This window comes from Rana temporaria, chromosome 3 (genome assembly GCF_905171775.1).
Source record: "Rana temporaria chromosome 3, aRanTem1.1, whole genome shotgun sequence".
NCBI lineage: Eukaryota > Metazoa > Chordata > Amphibia > Anura > Ranidae > Rana > Rana temporaria.
Genome location: NC_053491.1, coordinates 366271076 through 366291058, shown reverse-complemented (window position 1 = coordinate 366291058; position 19983 = coordinate 366271076). Strand labels below are relative to the sequence as shown.

The window sequence follows — 19983 nt, the reverse complement described above, 5'->3', positions numbered from 1 at the left end:
GCGGCCTGCAGCTCCCTCCACTCCTCTGTCTCTCCCTCCCTGCAGCACTCACCTGGGGGGAACAAAGAAGCAGTGGGGATGACAGAGGAGCATGGGGGGAGGGGACAGACAGCTGACTCAACAGCTATGGCCTGGAAGTTTCTCACTTCTGCCTAATCCTATCCCATAAGGGGGGGCACCGAACTGATTCTTTGCCCCGGGTGAAATAATGTCTAGCTTCCCCACTGGTACTGCCTATAAGAGTACCAGTACCAGCCGTTCTACTCTAATAAAGTAGAACGGCTAGTGGCTAGTGAAGGGGGAGAGGGGGCTTGGGTGGCCAGGGGGGGGTGCGGGAGCTGTCCGGCCGCCATGGGAGAGACCTGTCAAAGTGGGCAAGTCTGTATGAAGTCCAGGGCCAAATTTCTGTTCCAGTCCATCCCTTGCCTTTACCCAGCCACGATCGTGGGCCACGATCACTTCCACCAATATGAGGCACTATTCCTCCCACTGACACCAGTGATGGGGCACTATTTCTCCCACTGACACTAACAAAAGGGGCCCTTTTCCTCCCATGATACAAATGATCGGCCACTATTTCTCTCCATAATACCAATGATGGAGCACTATTCCTCCTCCTACTGAAGCTATGTAATTTACTCCCACTGATCACCAAGCCTGAGGCACAGTTTACTCCCATGAAATATGAGACATTTTCTTTTCCCACATACCACAGACCAGCCCCCCTAAAGTCTGAAGGACAGACTGGCCCTTTGTTTAGTAAGTTTGGAGACCCCTGCTGTAGATGAATGTGATCAACCTTTTTTGTCTTGGTCTGTTTAGGACACATTCTAAGTTGTACCTTGTTTTAAGCAATGTGTATTGTAAAAACCCAACCTATATACTTTTGTGATCTTCAAAATGTTCCTGCATGTTCTGGAAACTGAAAAAAAAAACAACAACCCGGGAAATACTTTTTATTAAACACGGTTTATTGATTATTCACATAAACCCACAAATGAACACAAAATATCTGGAGTGTTCAGGATGAGACAAACACTTCACATAGTAATTATCAGCCATTGGTCTGATTATAATGAAATAAGTGGATAATACAGTACAGATCAATCAATATTATTGCTGCCACAGAACAGACAACTACAACCATTACAGCTGCCCATCATGAATATTAATGGAGGGTGACCAGTGAAAAGTCCGCAAACGAACGCTGTCACCGGTGGTGGAAAAATTGTGGCTTCGATTTTTGTTAAATCTGGAACTGTTTAGAAAAGTGTATCCATATACATTGCAATGGCCACAATGTGCTGTGCAGAAATACCATCTCATATGCATCTGAAACTATTGCACCATGCATGGTGAATTTCAACTATACTGGATTTTTCTTGAACCTACTGGCTGGTTTAAAAAAGAGAAACCTCGGAGCTGTCAATCTTGTCCTAGCTTTACTGAACTAGTCACCGGGGGTTGATGGAAAAGAGACAGGAACTTGCGGTTTTAGGAACTTTTTTTTATTATTTACATCATTTTACTATTACTGCTTCTCTGTCACAGCAAAAATCCAGTAACAGTGCCTGACTGCCAAAGTGGTGCTAATACCAGGCCAAACGTGTCATTGCTGCAGCAGAAATGCCACCACTATGAGTGATGAGCGAGATCAAGAGTTTTAATTTCCACCAAAATGCCAGTGAAAATAAGGAGATTTCAGCAAAGTGTTAGCATTTTGGGAAAATGGTCAAACAAGTATGTAGAATAGTTCATAAGGGTGCATTGAACTTTAAAGGTCTCTAAGGGGTTACAGAAGCTCCACTTATGTATTTGGGACTGTTCTTGTGCCAAAAAAAATTAAAATGGCCCCCCATTAGCCGCATTATAATTTGCTTTATTTTACATAAGAAAAAACACACAGCAAAAAAAATAAAAGAAGAATAACAGTCCAGAAATAACAAATAAATACATAAAAAGGGGGAAAATACAAAACATTAAATGAGATAAGCTAAGCTACCTAAAAACCCAAATAAAATAAAAAGCGCAAATTTCTCCTAAGCAGCTCAGTGAGGAAAATTAAAAGTTAAGAGTGTGGTGAAAATTCATTGGCAAATTCAGTCATTTCGCAGCTAAATCTATTCCACTTATTCCTAAGCACCATGCTTGGGACAAGGTCATTTAACACCCAAGACAAAAGGCCATAGTGCCCCCCGCCTCACCCCATGAGTTGCGAACTATCTCAGCGGCATAGGTTGCAGGTCCTGCCCATTTTGCTCTCCTCTCCTGTTGAAGCACCTAAGGCAACTGTCTCCTCTGCCTACCTCTCAGCCTGGCCCCGGATAACCATCACCTCCTGGAACTGGGCAATGGTGGGATGGGAGCCCTAGTTATAGCAGGTACCAGCTGTCTCAAATAATAGCTCTATTCTACTAAAGGAATGGGGTAATACTGGGGTCCATTGGCTTTTACTGAAATAAGTCTAGTCATTTCTAAATTGTAGTGCCATTAATTTTATATTGATGATACAAAAGCTATACAGCTGACATGATAGAGTTGGATCTTCGGAATCACTTTGTGCTTCACAAACCTTGTGCGTCATCAGATATTGCTCTGCGAGAATTTAAAGTATAAAACACCCTAATTAAAATGTCTTTTGGCTGCTTCAGATACAAAACTGTTCACATTGTTGGGTGCTTCTCACCACAATGTAATAAAACAGATAATCTAATGCATAAAACCCTGATTATTCCACATTAAAGCAAGCACAGAGTGAAGAGCCTTCACACTGTGCCCTGATATTTGGTGCATTGGATTAGAATTTATGATCGATACTTTGAGCACATTAATACGAGGCATCTCATTCAAGATATGATTGGGAAAAGTGCTTATTGTGTTTCACAGATTTCTACAGATAGAAAGGGTTTCTAATAGCTAAACCCATGGATAGAAACACCGACACCCACAATACACCGGGTGATACTATACAGCGGGCTCTACTTGTATGTCTTGTGTTCTTTGTGTTCACAATTCGGGAGGGTGTCTAGGAGCTGCCCACCACAATGGTCCAGGAATTCTCCGTCCTTCCATACTGAAATCAAAAAATAAAATAAAAGTGAACAAATAAAAAAATAAGCCAAACCAAAAATATTTTCTTGAGATATATAAGGCACCCACCCTGTGCTAAAAAAAAATTGACAGTTGCCCCTTTAAGTGTGAATCACACTATTACATAAAACCAAAATTATAAAGAAGGCGCTATTAAACTAAAGATCTCCTCAGACTTATATGTGATAAATAATTTGGACTTTAAACACTGCAAGATTAATAATGTGCAATAAATAAAATTATTCCAAAAAAAACGAAAACCTGTGTATATAAAACCATACAGTTCATATATGAACATGCCATTTGTTATGAGTTTGTGCACATAGAATAGTGCTAAACAATATCCACATCCGATTCTATATCTTGCACTTCATTCCCCGACTTGTTCATTCCCCGACTTAGTTGGGGTAGGCAGTACACTTTGGTGGGGGTGGGTCAGCCACGCCCTGTGACCTTTGACCTCTGGGAACCCGCCTTCTGACCTTTGACCTTTGGGGAGGTCCCTGTTCCAATTCCTGAGTCCTAGCCATATTCTTCAATGGGAAACCCTAACCCTAACCCCCCTGACATGTACTATCCACCACACTGCCTTGTGGTGGATGACGCTATACAGCAAAATGCATAGAGGTCGGATCGCTGTTTGCATTCCCGTTGACTACAGGTGACCTCACATCCATTCAAGAAATGAGCGCAAAATTTGGTTGGTGAGACAGATGGCACCTGTAACGGTCAGGGGTTAACGCCATTTACGATATTCCATTCCACCAACCCACGACAGCTTATTGACACTTCACAATCCAGCAGACGAACACGGCCCATAGGATTCCACAGAAAACGAGACACACAGCTCTGTTCTCTGGTTCAAAACGGATAGACTTTTAATGGGAAAATCAGGCTTATATACAGTTTAGGAACCACAAGAAACAATGGCTTAACTCCACCCACAACATTATACAATGAGCCTAATACACATCTTTTAGTCAGACTTTCTGACTCCAGGTCTGACATAATTAACATGAGCTAATTACTACAGCTGACAAGTCAGACATCAAGACTCCAGGTTTTCTCACCTTCTATACAATCTACATTCCTTTAGTAAACATAAGTCAGACATCTGACCTTTTAGATTGTGCTAACTCACAACACACATTATCATCAATAGAACTTTCACACAATACAGTGTCAATTAGCATCACAACGGTCTGAAAGGGTCTTGAGAAAGCCAGGCTAAGGCTAGTTTACATGACAGTAGCAGACTTAATTACCCCCCTAACAGTCTGTGTTCCACATTGAATGAATCACTCTCCTATTGGCCTGTTGGGTTCAGAATCAACAACTTGTAATATTTCAAGATATCCTGCAATACATTGTAAATTATCATTACTGTCCCATCTCATGTAATCCGAGATCTGTCCATTATTTCCTGGCTCAATCTGTGCCCAAAAGTGACTCCCGTTACATGGTCGATGGATGCCAAGCAGAATCCGGGGAAGAGGTGCTGCAGGTGGAGCACTTGTTTGACAAACTGTCCCTGGAAGTCAGAGAGTGGGTCAGGGACCGAAAATCTTTCTCCTTGTCTGAAGCAGCTCGCCTGGCGGATGAATACACAGATGCCCGCAAACTGGATAACTGTGGTCAAGACAGCAGCTCGGGTGGATTATCGTTCAGCGGCACCCCCGTCGGCTATTTCCTACAAACCCCAGTCGGACCGTCCTACAGCACCACCTCCAGCGGCCCAGGTTCAACTCCCAGGACTACTCACAGCCCATCAGGTGTTTTGGGTGTAAACGGCTAGGACACAAAAAGCTAGACTGTCCGTTGAATTCACCCAGGCAGTCACAGTCATGGAGACAGCCAGAAAGGGGGAGCCCCCACACATCCATGCCTGCGGCCCACTGCGTTGAGGAGGAAGAACGCTGACGCATTTCACACTATTGATTAGTGCTTACTCATGAGTAAGCACTAATCAATAGTGTGAAACGCATCAGCTGCATGCCCCTGTTTTTTGCTGTGATGTGTGGTGTTTGAAAACTTTTACCAATAAAAGGCAACCGAGAAGGTTTTTTCAGAGTTTGGTTGTCCAAACATTCCTTTCTATATTTGCTTTGTGCATTGCCGGCACCTGTGTTTTTCTGAGAAGATACAGACTCATCCATATACCTATTTGGAGCGGTGACTACAATTTCTCTACATTGATATATGAACTGTATGATTTTATATCCACAGGTTTTTTTTATAATTTTATTTATTGCACATTATTAATCTTGTGTTTAAAGTCCAAATTATTTATCACATATAAGTCTGAGGAGATATTTAGTTTAATAGCGCCTTCTTTATCAATTTGGTTTTATACAAACCAAAAAGATGACCGTGATAACTTATACAAAATTGTATTTGTATATTACAAAACTTTTTTTTAATTTACTTATTCTTTATTAATTTTCATCATCTTTTAAAAACAACAGGTGGTTACAATCATATATCTTTTTACCATTTCTGTTTCACATATTTCATACATGTCTTCTATATTCCCCCTTTTATTTTACCCTTTTCCCTCCCCCCTCCCTACTCTAACCTTCTGCTTTATTGGGTTTTCTTTCACACGGGGTATCTCATTTCTTCCAACCAAGGGTTCCACATTTTACAAAACTCCCTGATATTCCCTGTCCTGGTATAGACCACCTTCTCCTTCCAGATTGTCTCTGTGACCAGTGTCATCTTAAGAGCATTATAGGCCCCCGGGCAATACAGTGCACTGGAGCCCTGTCTACACAATTACGCACGAGAATTACTGACAAAAATCATAACATTTACTGGCAGAACCACATTTTTTACTGCCACTGCAAAAAAAGTACCTACAATTACAGTTTTCAGTGCCCAACAATGCAAATGTCAGTATTTAAACTATAAACATATAGCTAGTGCTATTAGAAATGTGTTTAAGTTAAACAAAAGTAAAAAAAAAAAAATGTCTTCATTGACATGAAGGTCAGGTTACTATAACCCAGCCAGCACAGAGTTTCCTCTTACATCAGAGTCTGCAGGATTCCCCCTTACAGTGAAAGGGAACTCTTATGTAAAGGGGAACGCTGCAGATCATGATCTAAGGAGGGAACTCTGATGTGGAGGGGGGCTCTGGTGACCAGAGACAACCTTATATCAGAGTCCACTGCTTTCTCTTTCCCACTTACATCAGGGTCCGCAAACTGAGTTCCCCCTTGCATTGTAAGGGGGAATCCTGCAGACTCTGATGTGGGGGGTACTCTGGTGACCAGAGACCACCTTCCTTAGATTAAATACACTAAGGTAAGGGGGGTCACTAATATAGGAGGGGGAACCTTTATATCAGTGCCCCCTTACATTTTTGCATTCACTCCCCCCTTACATCAGCAACCCCCGGCACTCGTGGAGGACCGCATCTTCTCTGTGATTTCTGCGAACTGGGCATGGGCAGTTCTAACCCGTCACTCTCCATAATTTTTTACTGGGGTTGCTGGGCAGCCGGTGGGGCCCCCCAGGCAAGCGGGGCCCCCGGGCAACTGCCCAGCGTGCCCAATGGAAAAGATGGCCCTGTCTGTGACTACGTTAGTCCATTCCTTTACTGATGGAGGGTTCGCTGCTTGCCACCTCTGAGCTATTAGCTTTCTTGCCTGAAAACAACATCTCAACACTGCTTTTGATGTGCTGGTCATTCTACTTATTTCTTCCCCTAGACCCAAGATACATAATCTGGGGTTCATCTCCAACTTTATTTTATATATCTTGTTAATGATGTCCAGTATCCCCCTCCAATACCTGAACAGTTTCGGGCACTTCCATATCATATCATATGCAATAAATCTCCTGTTTCTTGGCACCTGGGGCATCCTGCATCCACTCTCAATCCGAAGTTAAATAATATCTTAGGTGTGTAATATGTCCTATGTATCAGCATCAGGAAGGAAAATCTCTGTGCTGGCGAGACTGTAGCCGAATGTCCTCTTTCCAATACCTTCCTCCATTGATCCTCTGTTATAATCCCTAGGTCTTCCTCCCATTTTACTCTGCTTTTAAGTTTTTCTGGGCCTTCAATGCTCTCCTTACATATGTATGAGTATACCTCAGAGATAAATCCCTTCGTCTTACTCCAGTTATTCAGTTTCTGAAGGATAAAGATCTTAACCCATATTGGCCCTACTCTATTAAACTGAACATCTAGTGCGTGTCTGATTTGGAGGTATCTATAGAATGTATTTATGTATATTACAAAACTTAAACAAAATAAGTACATGAAATTAATTCAACCAAATACATTTTACCCATTCCTTTTAATCAATTTCCTGAAATCTGTAAACGAATGCTTGGGGCGCCTTGAGGACTGGAGTTGAGAAACACTGCTCTAGATCAGTGTTTCTCAACTACAGTCCTCAAGGCACCTCAACAGGTCATGTTTTCAGGATTTCTCTCAGATGAAACGGCTGTGGTAATTACTAAGGCAGTGAAACTGATCAAATCACCTGTGCAAAATAATGGAAATCCTGAAAACATGACCTGTTGGGGCACCTTGAGGACTGGAGTTGAGAAACACTGATCTAGAGTCTGTAACACCCAGTGGCCAGCCTGGAGGAGCATGCACATCTAAAGGGATGCTGAGGTTGTGTTCTTCATATTCAGAACAGCAGTACAGTAACTGGGGACAGATAGATTGATGGCAGAGTAAACAAATAGCTGAAAGAGGCAGTCCAGTGAAAATATGGATCAAGAGAAAAGGGCTGCATGATGCTTGAAAAAGATTGCTTAACTTTGCGATGGGAAACTAAGACTTGCGCCGACGTAACGACCGCGAAAACCGTCGTGGATCGCCGTAACTGCTAATTTGCATACCCGACGCTGGAATACGACGCAAACTCCACCCAGCGGCGGCCGAGGTATTGCATCCTAAGATCCGACAGTGTAAGACAATTACACCTGTCGGATCTAAGGGCTATCTATGCGTAACTGATTCTATGAATCAGTCGCATAGATACTCTGAGAGATACGACAGCGTTTCAGAGATACGCCGTCGTATCTCTTCTGTGAATCTGGCCCTATGTCACTTGATCTAAAAACCGGTGTATTTTGCAAACAAGAACATTTGTGATAAAAAAAAACGGAATTGCCTGTTGATTGCTAATTTCCTTATAAATAAAGATGAAAAAGTAAACTGTACAAAGCATGAGAAGGGTTCCTGCCTCCAAACAAGGGCAAAGAGTGTAATAACCCACCTGGATATCGGCCAGCTCTTTCAATACACGAGCAGCAATTTTAGGTCCATTCTCCATTGTCGGGATATGTACATTCTGTGGAAACCCAAAATACAAGGATTAAAAAATAGTTACAAATGCAAATATTTCAAACCACCAATAAGGTATATGATTAATGTTGGTCTCTTTCTAATTCATATTCTACTTTTAGTCATGGTAAAACAATTTTGTTACAAAGGAATCTGAAGATCCTTACTATTTTGTCTATTTACCTACAAAAAGCATTTTTCTTGTATTTGTTTATAAATTGTAAAAAAAGGATTTAAAAACTATTTTATTTTAATGTTCTATCCATATTTGGGCTGCAAGAAAACTGTTAAAATTAAAAAATATATAAAACAATTTTTTTCCTGTTTTTGATGAAATAAAAGCTCCTGTGTGCTCACAGAATGAGATCTACAATGTGGCACAGCAATGGCGTCCATATTGTCAGACAAATAAATTATATCTACCACTGATTCTCTGTTAGCACAGACAGCTCAGTCTCACCTCATTCTTGTACTGTACAGTTCCAACTGGACAAACCACACAGGCCGTACCGGAACCGAACATTTCCTTCACTCGGTTTTCTTTCAGTGCAGTCAACAATTCCTTCATGGTGATGTAACGCTCAGAAACCTTAAACTCACCCTGTGAAAAGGTACAAAACACATATTGTATCAGGATACTTTAAAGCGGGGTTCCAACCACAATTAGCATTTTTTAAATGTATGTCCTTTCATAATGCATTTTTCTAATATAAATCCGGTCACTTACTATTTTACAATCTACCGCTGGCTCCACATAGTTATTCAGAAAAGATAGTTTCTAAATCTATGTCCACACCGTTGTCATTTTGCTTGTGGGCATTGTGAAGCCCACAAGCACTTACTTCCTGGAAGTTTTGGATAGGGAGTTATAATGGGGAAGCGCACTGCATCCTGGGAAATGATGACACATTTCCCAGGAGCATTAGCGTGCTGAGGAGCCGAGGGAGATGATGTCAGAATCCTAGGTGATTCCCGAAGGCAGATTTCATGGGACCGCATAGCAACAGGCATTTCCAGGTGAGTAAAACATTTTTTTTTTTTAAGTCTAATGAGCACAATAATGAAAAAAACATTTGGGATGGAAACTCCACTTTAACTATTTAACTCCCACCTCTTGAATTTAGAATAAAACCTGCTTGATGGTTTTTGGCTTTTGGATAATAAATGTTTCTGTACATTCTTACATTTCTCAAAAAGAATCTCCATTTTAAAATAAAAATGAACCCCTGTCTTCAGACCTGTCTAGTGTAGCCGGGTTCTAGGCTAGAGACAGAGAGAGATTTATGACACTGTGCTGCAGTGCTTTCTGTGCTCCCAATGGACTTCAGCTGAATGGATTGACACTACCTCGCCTCCATCCACCAGGGGGAGCTGACAAGCAGAAGGAGCTCAAGAGACTTGATGGTTGGTGTCACCGAATCATGGGAGATGAAGTTCATGTAAGAAACTTTACTATGGCAGTCTATGGACCATTGGACTAAAATTTTCAATGCGAGCTGGGTATAAGGGTGGGGGAGACAGAAGTGTTTTCACAGGCTCAATATAAGGTATTTCCTCTTTGCTACAAGGAGACCAAGGTGTGCATGTCACTGCTCCTGTGTGCACACATCAACCTGCTACAAGCCTGCAGCTGTCTGCTGGGGTCTAGGCAGATCCAGAAGTGAGCCGACATCTGAACAGTAGGAACCTTTTTGCTATATCGCTGGGACAGATGAGAGGACATTGCTGCCATTACCTGTTGTCACTAGTATGCACTGAGCACATAGGGAATGGCCATCCAACTAGCAGCATTATTTACTGCATGTAGACCTTACTGGGACTATACTCATGTGCACCACCATAAAGACTGGACCCCAATGCTATTCGGCTAAAGAAATAGGTATAAAGACTGCTCACTCAGATTTAGAATTTCATTGCTGCCATTCATATAGTGTGCACTCTAAAGTGCATATAGCCTACTGTTTGCTGAGGAGTTATTGCAGTTGTGATTATCATTGATGTTACCGTTTTCTAATGCCATTACGTATTGCTAATTTTGTAGATTACCAGGCTTACTCTCATTTAGCTGGATTGAACTCCATCCTATGCTGTTATAGCCAAGTGAACATATTGTCTAGTGAAGTGTAATTGATCTAATCCTTTACTTACTCATTTATTTGCACACTGTTATTTACTGCAACCTGTGACAATATATTGGGTTTATTTGCCAGTAACCAGTCTGATGTTTGTTTTTTAATATTGAACCTTACTTTTAATCAGGATGTCTATATTTGTGCTCCCGCTAGCAGGGCCGTATCAGTCTGCTTAACCTGGTGGTGTAGTGGGAGTGAGGTTGTTCTCAGAGACAAGGCAGAAGAACAGAGAACCCAATCTACCAAGCAGATCCTGCAGGGGCAACACTACACTGGCAACAGAAAGGTTACAAACCCCATGAATGAAGCAAAAGAAACCCTCATTCTAAATTGTAATACATAAACCTGCCTGTATAAAGTTAATGCAAGCAGCCGTGCCAGTTTTAGTATACTGAGATCACATAAATGGAGACATATTGTTATTATCACACCAAGCTACTACCACCATGGAGCATCAGTGTTCTCTGTACAGTAATTTGGAATATCTCAGAGCTTTATGAATGTAAAGTAATAGTGTGTGAAAGCGTTGGGAATATTAGGGTGTAAGCTCCTCTGGTGCAAAGACTGATGTGACTGGCTCAGTGTTCTCTGTACAGCACCGTGGAATATGTTAGAGCTATATGCATTTATAGTAATAATAGTGTGTGACTGTGAAAGAGATGTAAGAGTGGAAGCCCCAGTTGTACAGAGACAGATATGAATGGCTGTGTTCTCTGTACATCACTGAAAAAATGTCAGTTATATAAATGTTTAATAATAAGAAGAAATTACACTTTAGAGTGTAAGCTCCTCTTGTGCAGAGACTGATGTGACTGGCTCAGTGTTCTCTGTACAGCACTGTGGAATGTGTCAGAGCTATACAAATGTATAATAAAAAATGTGTGCCACTGTGGTGGGACATTGGAGTGTGGGACAAATCAAAAAATAAAATTTGTAGTCAAACCTAATACTTATTTACTACAATTTGTATATTGTACCAGTAATTATTTGTATGAACCCTTTCATTCTAATTTTTTTACCATTTGTATATAAGCAGTGATAGGTGTGCACAGCCTATTGCATTAGGGTGTGCACTCCAAAGCTTAAACACACATGCGTGTATCTATATTGTGTGTGTGTGTGTGTGTGTGTGTGTGTGTGTGTATATATATATATATATATATATATATATATATATATATATATATACACACACACCGGTATATGTGTGTGTGTATATATATATATATATATATATATATATATATATACAGTACAGACCAAAAGTTTGGACACACCTTTTCATTCAAAGAGTTTCTTTATTTTTATGACTATGAAAATTGTAGATTCACACTAAAGGCATCAAAACTATGAATTAACGCATGTGGAATTATACATAACAAAAAAGTGTGAAACAACTGAAAATATATTTCATATTCTAAGTTCTTCAAAGTAGCCACCTTTTGCAGCAGACACATCTCTAGAACTGGTAAGAGGAGACTGTGTGAATCAGGCCTTCATGGTAGAATATCTGCTAGGAAACCACTGCTAAAGAAAGGCAACAAACAGAAGAGACTTGTTTGGGCTAAAGAACACAAGGAATGGACATTAGACCAGTGGAAATCTGTGCTTTGGTCTGATGAGTCCAAACTTGAGATCTTTGGTTCCAACCCCCGTGTCTTTGTGCGACGCAGAAAAGGTGAACGGATGGACTCTACATGCCTGGTTCCCACCGTGAAGCATGGAGGAGGTGTGATGGTGTGGGGGTGCTTTGCTGGTGACACTGTTGGGGATTTATTCAAAATTGAAGGCATACTGAACCAGCATGGCTACCACAGCATCTTGCAGCGGCATGCTATTCCATCCGGTTTGCGTTTAGTTGGACCATCATTTATTTTTCAACAGGACAATGACCCCAAACACACCTCCAGGCTGTGCAAGGGCTATTTGACCAAGAAGGAAAGTGATGGGGTGCTGCGCCAGGTGACTACCTCTTGAAGCTCATCAAGAGAATGCCAAGAGTGTGCCAAGCAGTAATCAAAGCAAAAAGGTGGCTACTTTGAAGAACCTAGAATATGAAATATATTTTCAGTTGTTTCACACTTTTTTGTTATGTATAATTCCACATGTGTTAATTCATAGTTTTGATGCCTTTAGTGTGAATCTCCAATTTTCATAGTCATGAAAATAAAGAAAACTCTTTGAATGAGAAGGTGTGTCCAAACTTTTGGTCTGTACTATATATATATATATATAGCAGTAGGGCAATGGAGCAGTGGTCGATGTCATAAGTACAGAGATTGGTGTCAGTTGTTTATTTTTATTATGATTACTTACCAATTTATTTATTTTTACAACAATTAAAAAAAAATTGGGGGTAATTTGGTGAAATATGAGACCCCTGATGTTTCACTATTGAGTCAGAGAAAGGGACTCCCCAGTCCCTTTCTCTGCAACCAAGCAGCAGGAGAAATCTGTGCTGCACAGGATAATTAGGATGTGCCCAGGCACACCAGGCTCACCCTGTGTGCACACCTTTGTAAACGGTTTACATTTGTGTAGCATGGAATTAAAGTGCAGGGGGCATACTTTGGCAGCCTTGCCTTGGGTGTCAGAGGACCTTGTCCTGGCACGCATTTTTAGATGTGTACTCACCCATTTCTTGGCGAGGTCTAGTATACTATGCCTTGTTACTCCAGGAAGAATGATCCCATCTAGGGGTGGAGTAGCCAGTTCTAGTTCTGTAAAGTTAAAAAGTAATTAATAAAAAAAAAATAATAATAATAATTCTGGCAATACAAAAACAGAATGTAAAGGTTAGTGAGAATAAAATAATTCCTTCAAATTAACAAATGCTTTGCAGATTTTTAGACTGAGTTACTAAAAGAGAATCTTTACACAATAAATTGCATGAAAATTTCCATTATTTTTTTAATCATATCAAAAGCAAATTCTTGTTTACTTATTTCATCTGCACATCACTGGGTATTCAAAGTGAACAGGAGTTTGCTTTTCACATGATCGGCTAGTTAAAGTGAATATTTACACAGTTTATTGTGTGAAGGTTTTCAACTCATTTAGTAAGTCAGTCCAGTTGTATATTGTAATCCCCTTTGTCAGCTGATTCTTCCAATGTGCCATCACTGGCTGTATCACCTGCTGGGTGACATATTTTATGAATGGGGCGCAGAGGACCGCCAGTTGTCACATTAGCCATAAATCCACCAGACTGGGTAAGCTGACACCGAGGGGCTGCAGAGCAAACCCAATACCAATGTGAGAGATCAGCAGTTGCATAAGGAAGACGATATGGAGATTTCTAGTAAAGGGAAGTGTATTTCACTCCTCTCCTGTCACGGCAGCATCTGAGGAAAAGTTAAATATATCTGTCCGCACACATACCACTTTTAACCAGGGCTGCTGTTAGAAATCATGGGGTCCCGTGCAGCATACCTGACAGGACCCCCTCTTTCTCCAGAAAAGATCAAAACGATATGTTCACTAAAAATACACTAAAATCATTATTAGTGGACACAGACATAACAAATCTAAAAGATAAAACTCTATTGGGTAAATAAATAAATCTCAGTGTGAATGAGGTCTGTTCTGTGAAGCCCTCAGAGGTTTGTTATAAAACTTTAGTGAACAAACAGCATAATAAAGGACAAGGAACACACCAGGCAGGTCAGGGATAAAGTTGTGGAGAAGTTTAAAGCTGGGTTTAGGTTATAAAAAACTATCCCAAGCTTTGAACATCTCACGGAGGACTGTTCAATCCATCATCTGAAAATGGAAAGAGTATCACACAACTGCAAACCTACCAATACATGGCCATCCACCTGAACTGACAGGCCAGGCAAGGAGAGCATTAATCAGAGAAGCAGCCAAGAGGGCCATGGTAACACCAGAGGAGCTGCAGAGACCCACAGCTTAGGTAGGAGAACCTGTCCACATGACAACTATTAGTCGTGCACTTTATGAAAGAAAGCCATGACAAGACGTGTTTGCAGTCTGCGAGAAACCATGTGGGGGACACAGAAAACGTGGAAGAAGGTGTTCTGCTCAGATGAAATCAAAATTGTACTTTTTGGCCTAAAAGCAAAACGCTATGTGTGGGGGAAAACTAACACTGCACATTACCCTGAACACACCATCCCCACCGTGAAACATGGTGGTGGCAGCATCATGTTGTGGGGATGCTTTACTTCAGCAGGGACAGGGAAGTTGGTCAGAGTTGATGGGAAGATGGATGGAGCTAAATACAGGGCAATCTTAGAAGAAAACCTGTTAGAGTCTGCAAAAGACTTGAGACTGGGGTGGAGGTTCACCTTCCAGCAGGACAACGACCCTAAACATACAGCCAGAGCTACAGTGGAATGGTTTAGATCAAAGCATGTTCATGTGTTAGAATAGCCCAGTCAAAGTCCAGACCTAAATCCAATTGAGAATCTGTGGCAAGACTTGAAAATTGCTGTTCACAGATGCTATCAATTCAATCTGACAGAGCTTGAGCTTTTTTGCAAAGGAGAATGGGCAAAAATGTTCACTAGATGTGCAAAGCTGGTAGAGACATCCCCAAAAAGACTTACAGCTGTAATTGCAGTTAAAGGTGGTTCTACAAATTATTGACTCGGAGCTGAATACAAATGCACGCCACTTTTCACATATTTATTTGAAAAAAAAATAAAAAAAATTTGAACATGTGACCAGCAGCAGAGGATTAGAAGCTCCTCCTGCTTATGTTTCCTTGCAGACACGCTGGGAAAGAGCTAGGTCATGTGACAGCCGTAGATCGATTAAGAAAAATGTATTTCGATTTTTTTTTGTCATTAAAATAATTACAGTGCCATCATCCACATGCAGAAATAGAAGGGAGAATGTAAATTAAACCGTGTGTGTTTAGTATCAGAGCCCACCAGGCAAACAGTATTTCCAGAAACATCTGAAAGCTTCTGTTCAAGTTTCCTTTACAGAAAGAAATAACCTACCTCCATTTTCATTTGTCCAATACAGGAAGAGGTTCATTGTCCCAACTTCGGTGATCTGCTCATCCTCCCCATATAACCAGAGGACCTGCTGACAGCCGGCATCCTGAGCCTCATACTGAGCAAACATGGAGTTCCCATAATTCCTGGGGAGAAAACAGATAACGTACATCTATAAAGTGCAGCTCCAGATAAATCGGTGAATCACAAATACTGACCTGGAAACACAACAACTGACCGAAAGTCTAACGGACAATATAGTTACGCGAGGTTGAAAAAAGACACAAGTCCATCCAGTCCAACCCATCATGTGTGTAATTTTATGTCAGTATTACATTGTATATCCCTGTATTTTGTAGTCGTTCAGGTGCTTATCTAATAGTTTTTTTTAATTATCAATGCCCCCCCCGCACTGAAAACACTGCCTGTGGAAGGGAATTCCACATACTTGCCGCTCTTAGGCCCCGTACACACGATAGAATCCATCCGCAGATAAATCCCAGCAAATGGGTTTCTGCGGATAGATCCTATGGTGTGTACACGCCAGCGGATCTGTTTCCGCGGAGAAATCTCCTCTGGGATGGATTCCAGCAGATCGGATATTTGCTGACATGCACAACAAATCCATCTGCTGGAATCCATCCCAACGGATGGATCCGCTCGTCTGTACAGACTTACCGGATCCATTCGTCCAAAGGGATTCCCCGCACGCGTCGTAATGATTTGACGCATGCGTGGAATTCCTTATATGACAGCGTCGCGCCCGTCGCCGCGTCATAATCGCGGCGACGGCGCGACACGTCATCGGCAGAGGATTTCCGCGCGGATTTCAATGCGATGGTGTGTACACTCCATCCCATCGAAATCAGCGGAAATCTTTGAGAGGATTTATCCGTGGAAACGGTCCGCTGGACCGTATCTGCAGATAAATCCTCTCGTGTGTACGGGGCCTTACAGTAAAGAACCCTCTATGCAGTTTAAGGTTAAACCAATTTTCTTCTAATTTCAGTGAATGGCCCCGTACCTTATTAAATTCCCTTACGTGGAAAAGTTTTATCCCTATTGTTGGGTCACCAGTATAGCATTTGTACATTGAGATTATATCCCCTCTCAGGTGTCTCTTCTCCAGAGAGAATAAGTTCAGTGCTCGTAATCTTTCCTAATAACTAATATCCTCCAGTCCCTTTATTAGCTTTGTTGCCCTTCTCTGGACTCTCTCTAGTTCCAGCACATGCTTCTAGTGCCCAGAACTGGACAGCATACTCCAGGTGTTGCCTGACCAGAGTCTTGTTAAGCGGGAGAATTATTGTTTTATCTCTGGAGTTAATCCCCTTTTTAACGCATGCCAATATTCTGTTTGCTTTGCTTGCAGCAGCTTGGCATCACATGCCATTACTGAGCCTGTCATCTACTAGGTTCCCCAGGTCCTTTCCCATCCTAGATTCCCACAGAGGTTCTCCCCCTAGTGAGTAGATTGCATTCCTATTTTTGCCACCCAAATGCATTATCTTACATTTCTCTACATTAAGTCTCATTTGCCATGTAGTTGCCCACCATATTCATTTGTTCAGATCTTCATGCAAAGTTTTCCACAACCTGCGGAGAAGTTATTGCCCTGCTTAGCTTAGTATCGTCCGCAAATACAGAGATTGAGCTGTTTATCCCATCTTCCAGGTCGTTTATGAATAAATGAAATAGGATTGGTCCTAGGACTGAACCCTGGGGGACCACACTTTCCACCCCTGCCCATTCTGAGTACTCCCCATTTATCACTACCCTCTGAACTCACCCTTGTAGCCAGTTTTCAATCCATGTACTCACCCTATGGTCCATGTCAATGGACCTTACTTTGTACAGTAAACGTTTATGGGGAACTGTATCAAATGCTTTTGCAAAATCCAGATACACCACGTCTACGGGCCTTCCTTTATCTAGATGGCAACCCACCTCTTTATAGAAGGTTAATAGATTGGTTTGGCAAGAACGATTCTTCATGAATCCATGCTGATTACTGCTAATGATATCGTTCTCATTACTAAAATCTTGTATTCTGAGGAAGAGAGTTTAATAAGACACGTGGAGACTCATTAAAATGAGAAGAAAAGAGGTTTAACCTTAAACTGCGTAGAGGGTTCTTTACTGTAAGAGCGGCAAGGATGTGGAATTCCCTTCCACAGGCGGAGGTTTCAGTGAGGAGCACCGATAGTTTAAAAAAACAATTAGATAAGCACCTGAACGATCACAACATACAGGGATATACAATGTAATACTGACATATAATCACACACATAAGTTGGACTTGATGGACTTTTTTCAACCTCACCTACTATGTATATGGTGTATGGAAGTTATTGTGATAATTTAGGGTAGACACTACAATGAGTTACAAAGTAATACACACCCTCCAACCTTGCTGTCTCCGGTGCCTCCCTTCCAGGCGCGGACATACTTTGGATTGGCCCACAGTGACACTGGACTAAAAGCCCCACTTTGGAAATATGCCCCGACCGGGCTGAGGATGACATAGAGCATGGCCTTGGACGGTCTCTTTATACCTAGAGAGGGCTGCAAACATAAGAAAATGTCTAATTTCACATGAAATAAAGGAGTGATGACATATACAGACGCCAAGCCCAGATCAACAATCAGAGTTTATCTACTAAAACTGATCTCCAGCCTTCCCTCCAGTCTTGCAGTTATACAGGCTCCTCTCCTGTACTGAAATTGCTTACTCTGATTTCACTGCACACTGTGAGCTTCTCTCAATGTGCATTATGCCGCGTAACACACGATCGGTTCGTCTGATGAAAACGACCGTTTTCATCAGACGAACCGATCGTGTGTGGGCCCCATCGTTTTTTTATCCATCGGTGAAAAAACTAGGAACTTGTTTTAAAATTATCTGATGGTTTAAAAACCGCTAGAAAAAAAACGTCCATCGGTTAAAGTCGACGCATGCTCAGAAGCATTGAACTTAATTTTTTTCAGCACGTCGTTGTGTTTTACGTCACCGCGTTCTGACAGGATCGTTTCTTTAACTGATGGTGTGTAGGCACGACTGATGAAAGTCAGCTTCATTGGATATCTGATGAAAAAATCCATCAGACCGTTTTCATCGGATGAACCGATCGTGTGTACAGGGCATAAGAAACTGCATGTAGAGCTTGCCTCCTTTCCTGGCTGTAGGACATCCATCATCATCTAACCGTTTCCTCCTCAGCCTGATTGTCCCTGGCACACCTCTTTAAAGCGGATGTGCCATGGGAACAAAATATTAAAAGCCAGCAGCTACAAATACTGCAGCTGCTGACTTTTAATATTAGGACACTTACCTGTCCTGGAGTCCAGCGCCGATCGCAGCAGAGGACGAGCGATCGCTCGTCTCTCTGCTGCTCCCCCCACCATCCACGCTGAGGGAACCAGGAAGTGAAGCGCTGCGGCTTCACTGCCCGGTTCCCTACGGCGCATGCGCGAGTTGCACTGCGCCCGCCGATTGGCTCACACGCTGTGTGCTGGGAGCCGAGTGTTCCCAGCACACAACGGGCGACAGACGGGATGTGACGGAATGCCCGTCTTTTGCCCGTAGCGTGTGGCCGGAAGTGGGTGCAAATACCTGTCTTTAGACAGGTATCTGCACCCCCCTCCCCCTGAAAGGTGTCAAATGTGACACCGGAGGGGGGGAGGGTTCCGATCAGCGGGACTCCACTTTAGGGTGGAGAACCGCTTTAATTCATTGGATTTTAGTTCTATCAATCATGGAGGCTCAACATCATATGTGGGTGTTAACTACATGCAGATACAATCTACCTAGTAATGGCCACTACTCCAGACTGACATTCACCAATCAAGGCATTTTTGGTATTTGATGAAATCACTGGGGTAGATTCAAGAAGCAATTGCGCCTGTGTAACCATAGGTTACACAGCGCAATTGCTTACTTGCCCCGGCGTAACGAGTGCTCCTGATTCAGGAACCTCGTTACGCCGACTGCAGCCTAAGATCTGCGCGGCATAAGGCTCTTATGCCCGCATATCTTAGGCTGCATTCTTGCGTTGGCCGCTAGGTGGCGTTCCCGTTGTGCTCAGCGTATAGTATGCAAATTGCATACTAACACCGATTCACAACGTTGCGCTAGGCCTGCGTACGCAATTTACGTTGTTTACGTACGGCGGTTTTCGCGCAAGGCTGCCCCTGCTATTAGCAGGGGCAGCCCATGTTACGTATACCCGTCATTCCCATGTTGCGAAATTTGAATTTTACGTAGTTTGCGTAAGTGTAACGTGAATGGCGCTGGACGTCATTCACGTTCACTTTGAAGCAAATGACGTCCTTGCGACGTCATTTGCCGCAATGCACGTCGGGAAAGTTTCCCGACGGAGCATGCGCTCTACGATCGGCGCGGGAACGCGCCTAATTTAAATGATTCCCATTTAAATTACGCGCTCTTGCACCGGGCATTTTGCCGGCACGCCCGCGCAATTTACGG

The 19983-nt window shown here is 42.3% G+C and overlaps 1 protein-coding gene across 2 annotated transcripts in view; it reads right to left on the bottom strand.

The window, feature by feature from the left end:
• Positions 1-942: 942 nt before the first annotated feature.
• The window catches only part of BCAT1 (branched chain amino acid transaminase 1), a 108127-nt gene continuing 89086 nt past the window's right edge, over positions 943-19983 (bottom strand). For both annotated transcript variants that reach the window (XM_040345421.1, XM_040345420.1), the window contains exons 6-11: positions 17899-18062; positions 15501-15643; positions 13168-13253; positions 8862-9002; positions 8334-8408; positions 943-3073 (exon numbers count right to left, since the gene is read on the bottom strand). In XM_040345421.1, coding sequence (XP_040201355.1) covers positions 3026-3073; positions 8334-8408; positions 8862-9002; positions 13168-13253; positions 15501-15643; positions 17899-18062 — 657 coding nt within the window. In that variant the 3' untranslated portion in view covers positions 943-3025. The remainder of the gene's footprint in view (positions 3074-8333; positions 8409-8861; positions 9003-13167; positions 13254-15500; positions 15644-17898; positions 18063-19983) is intronic.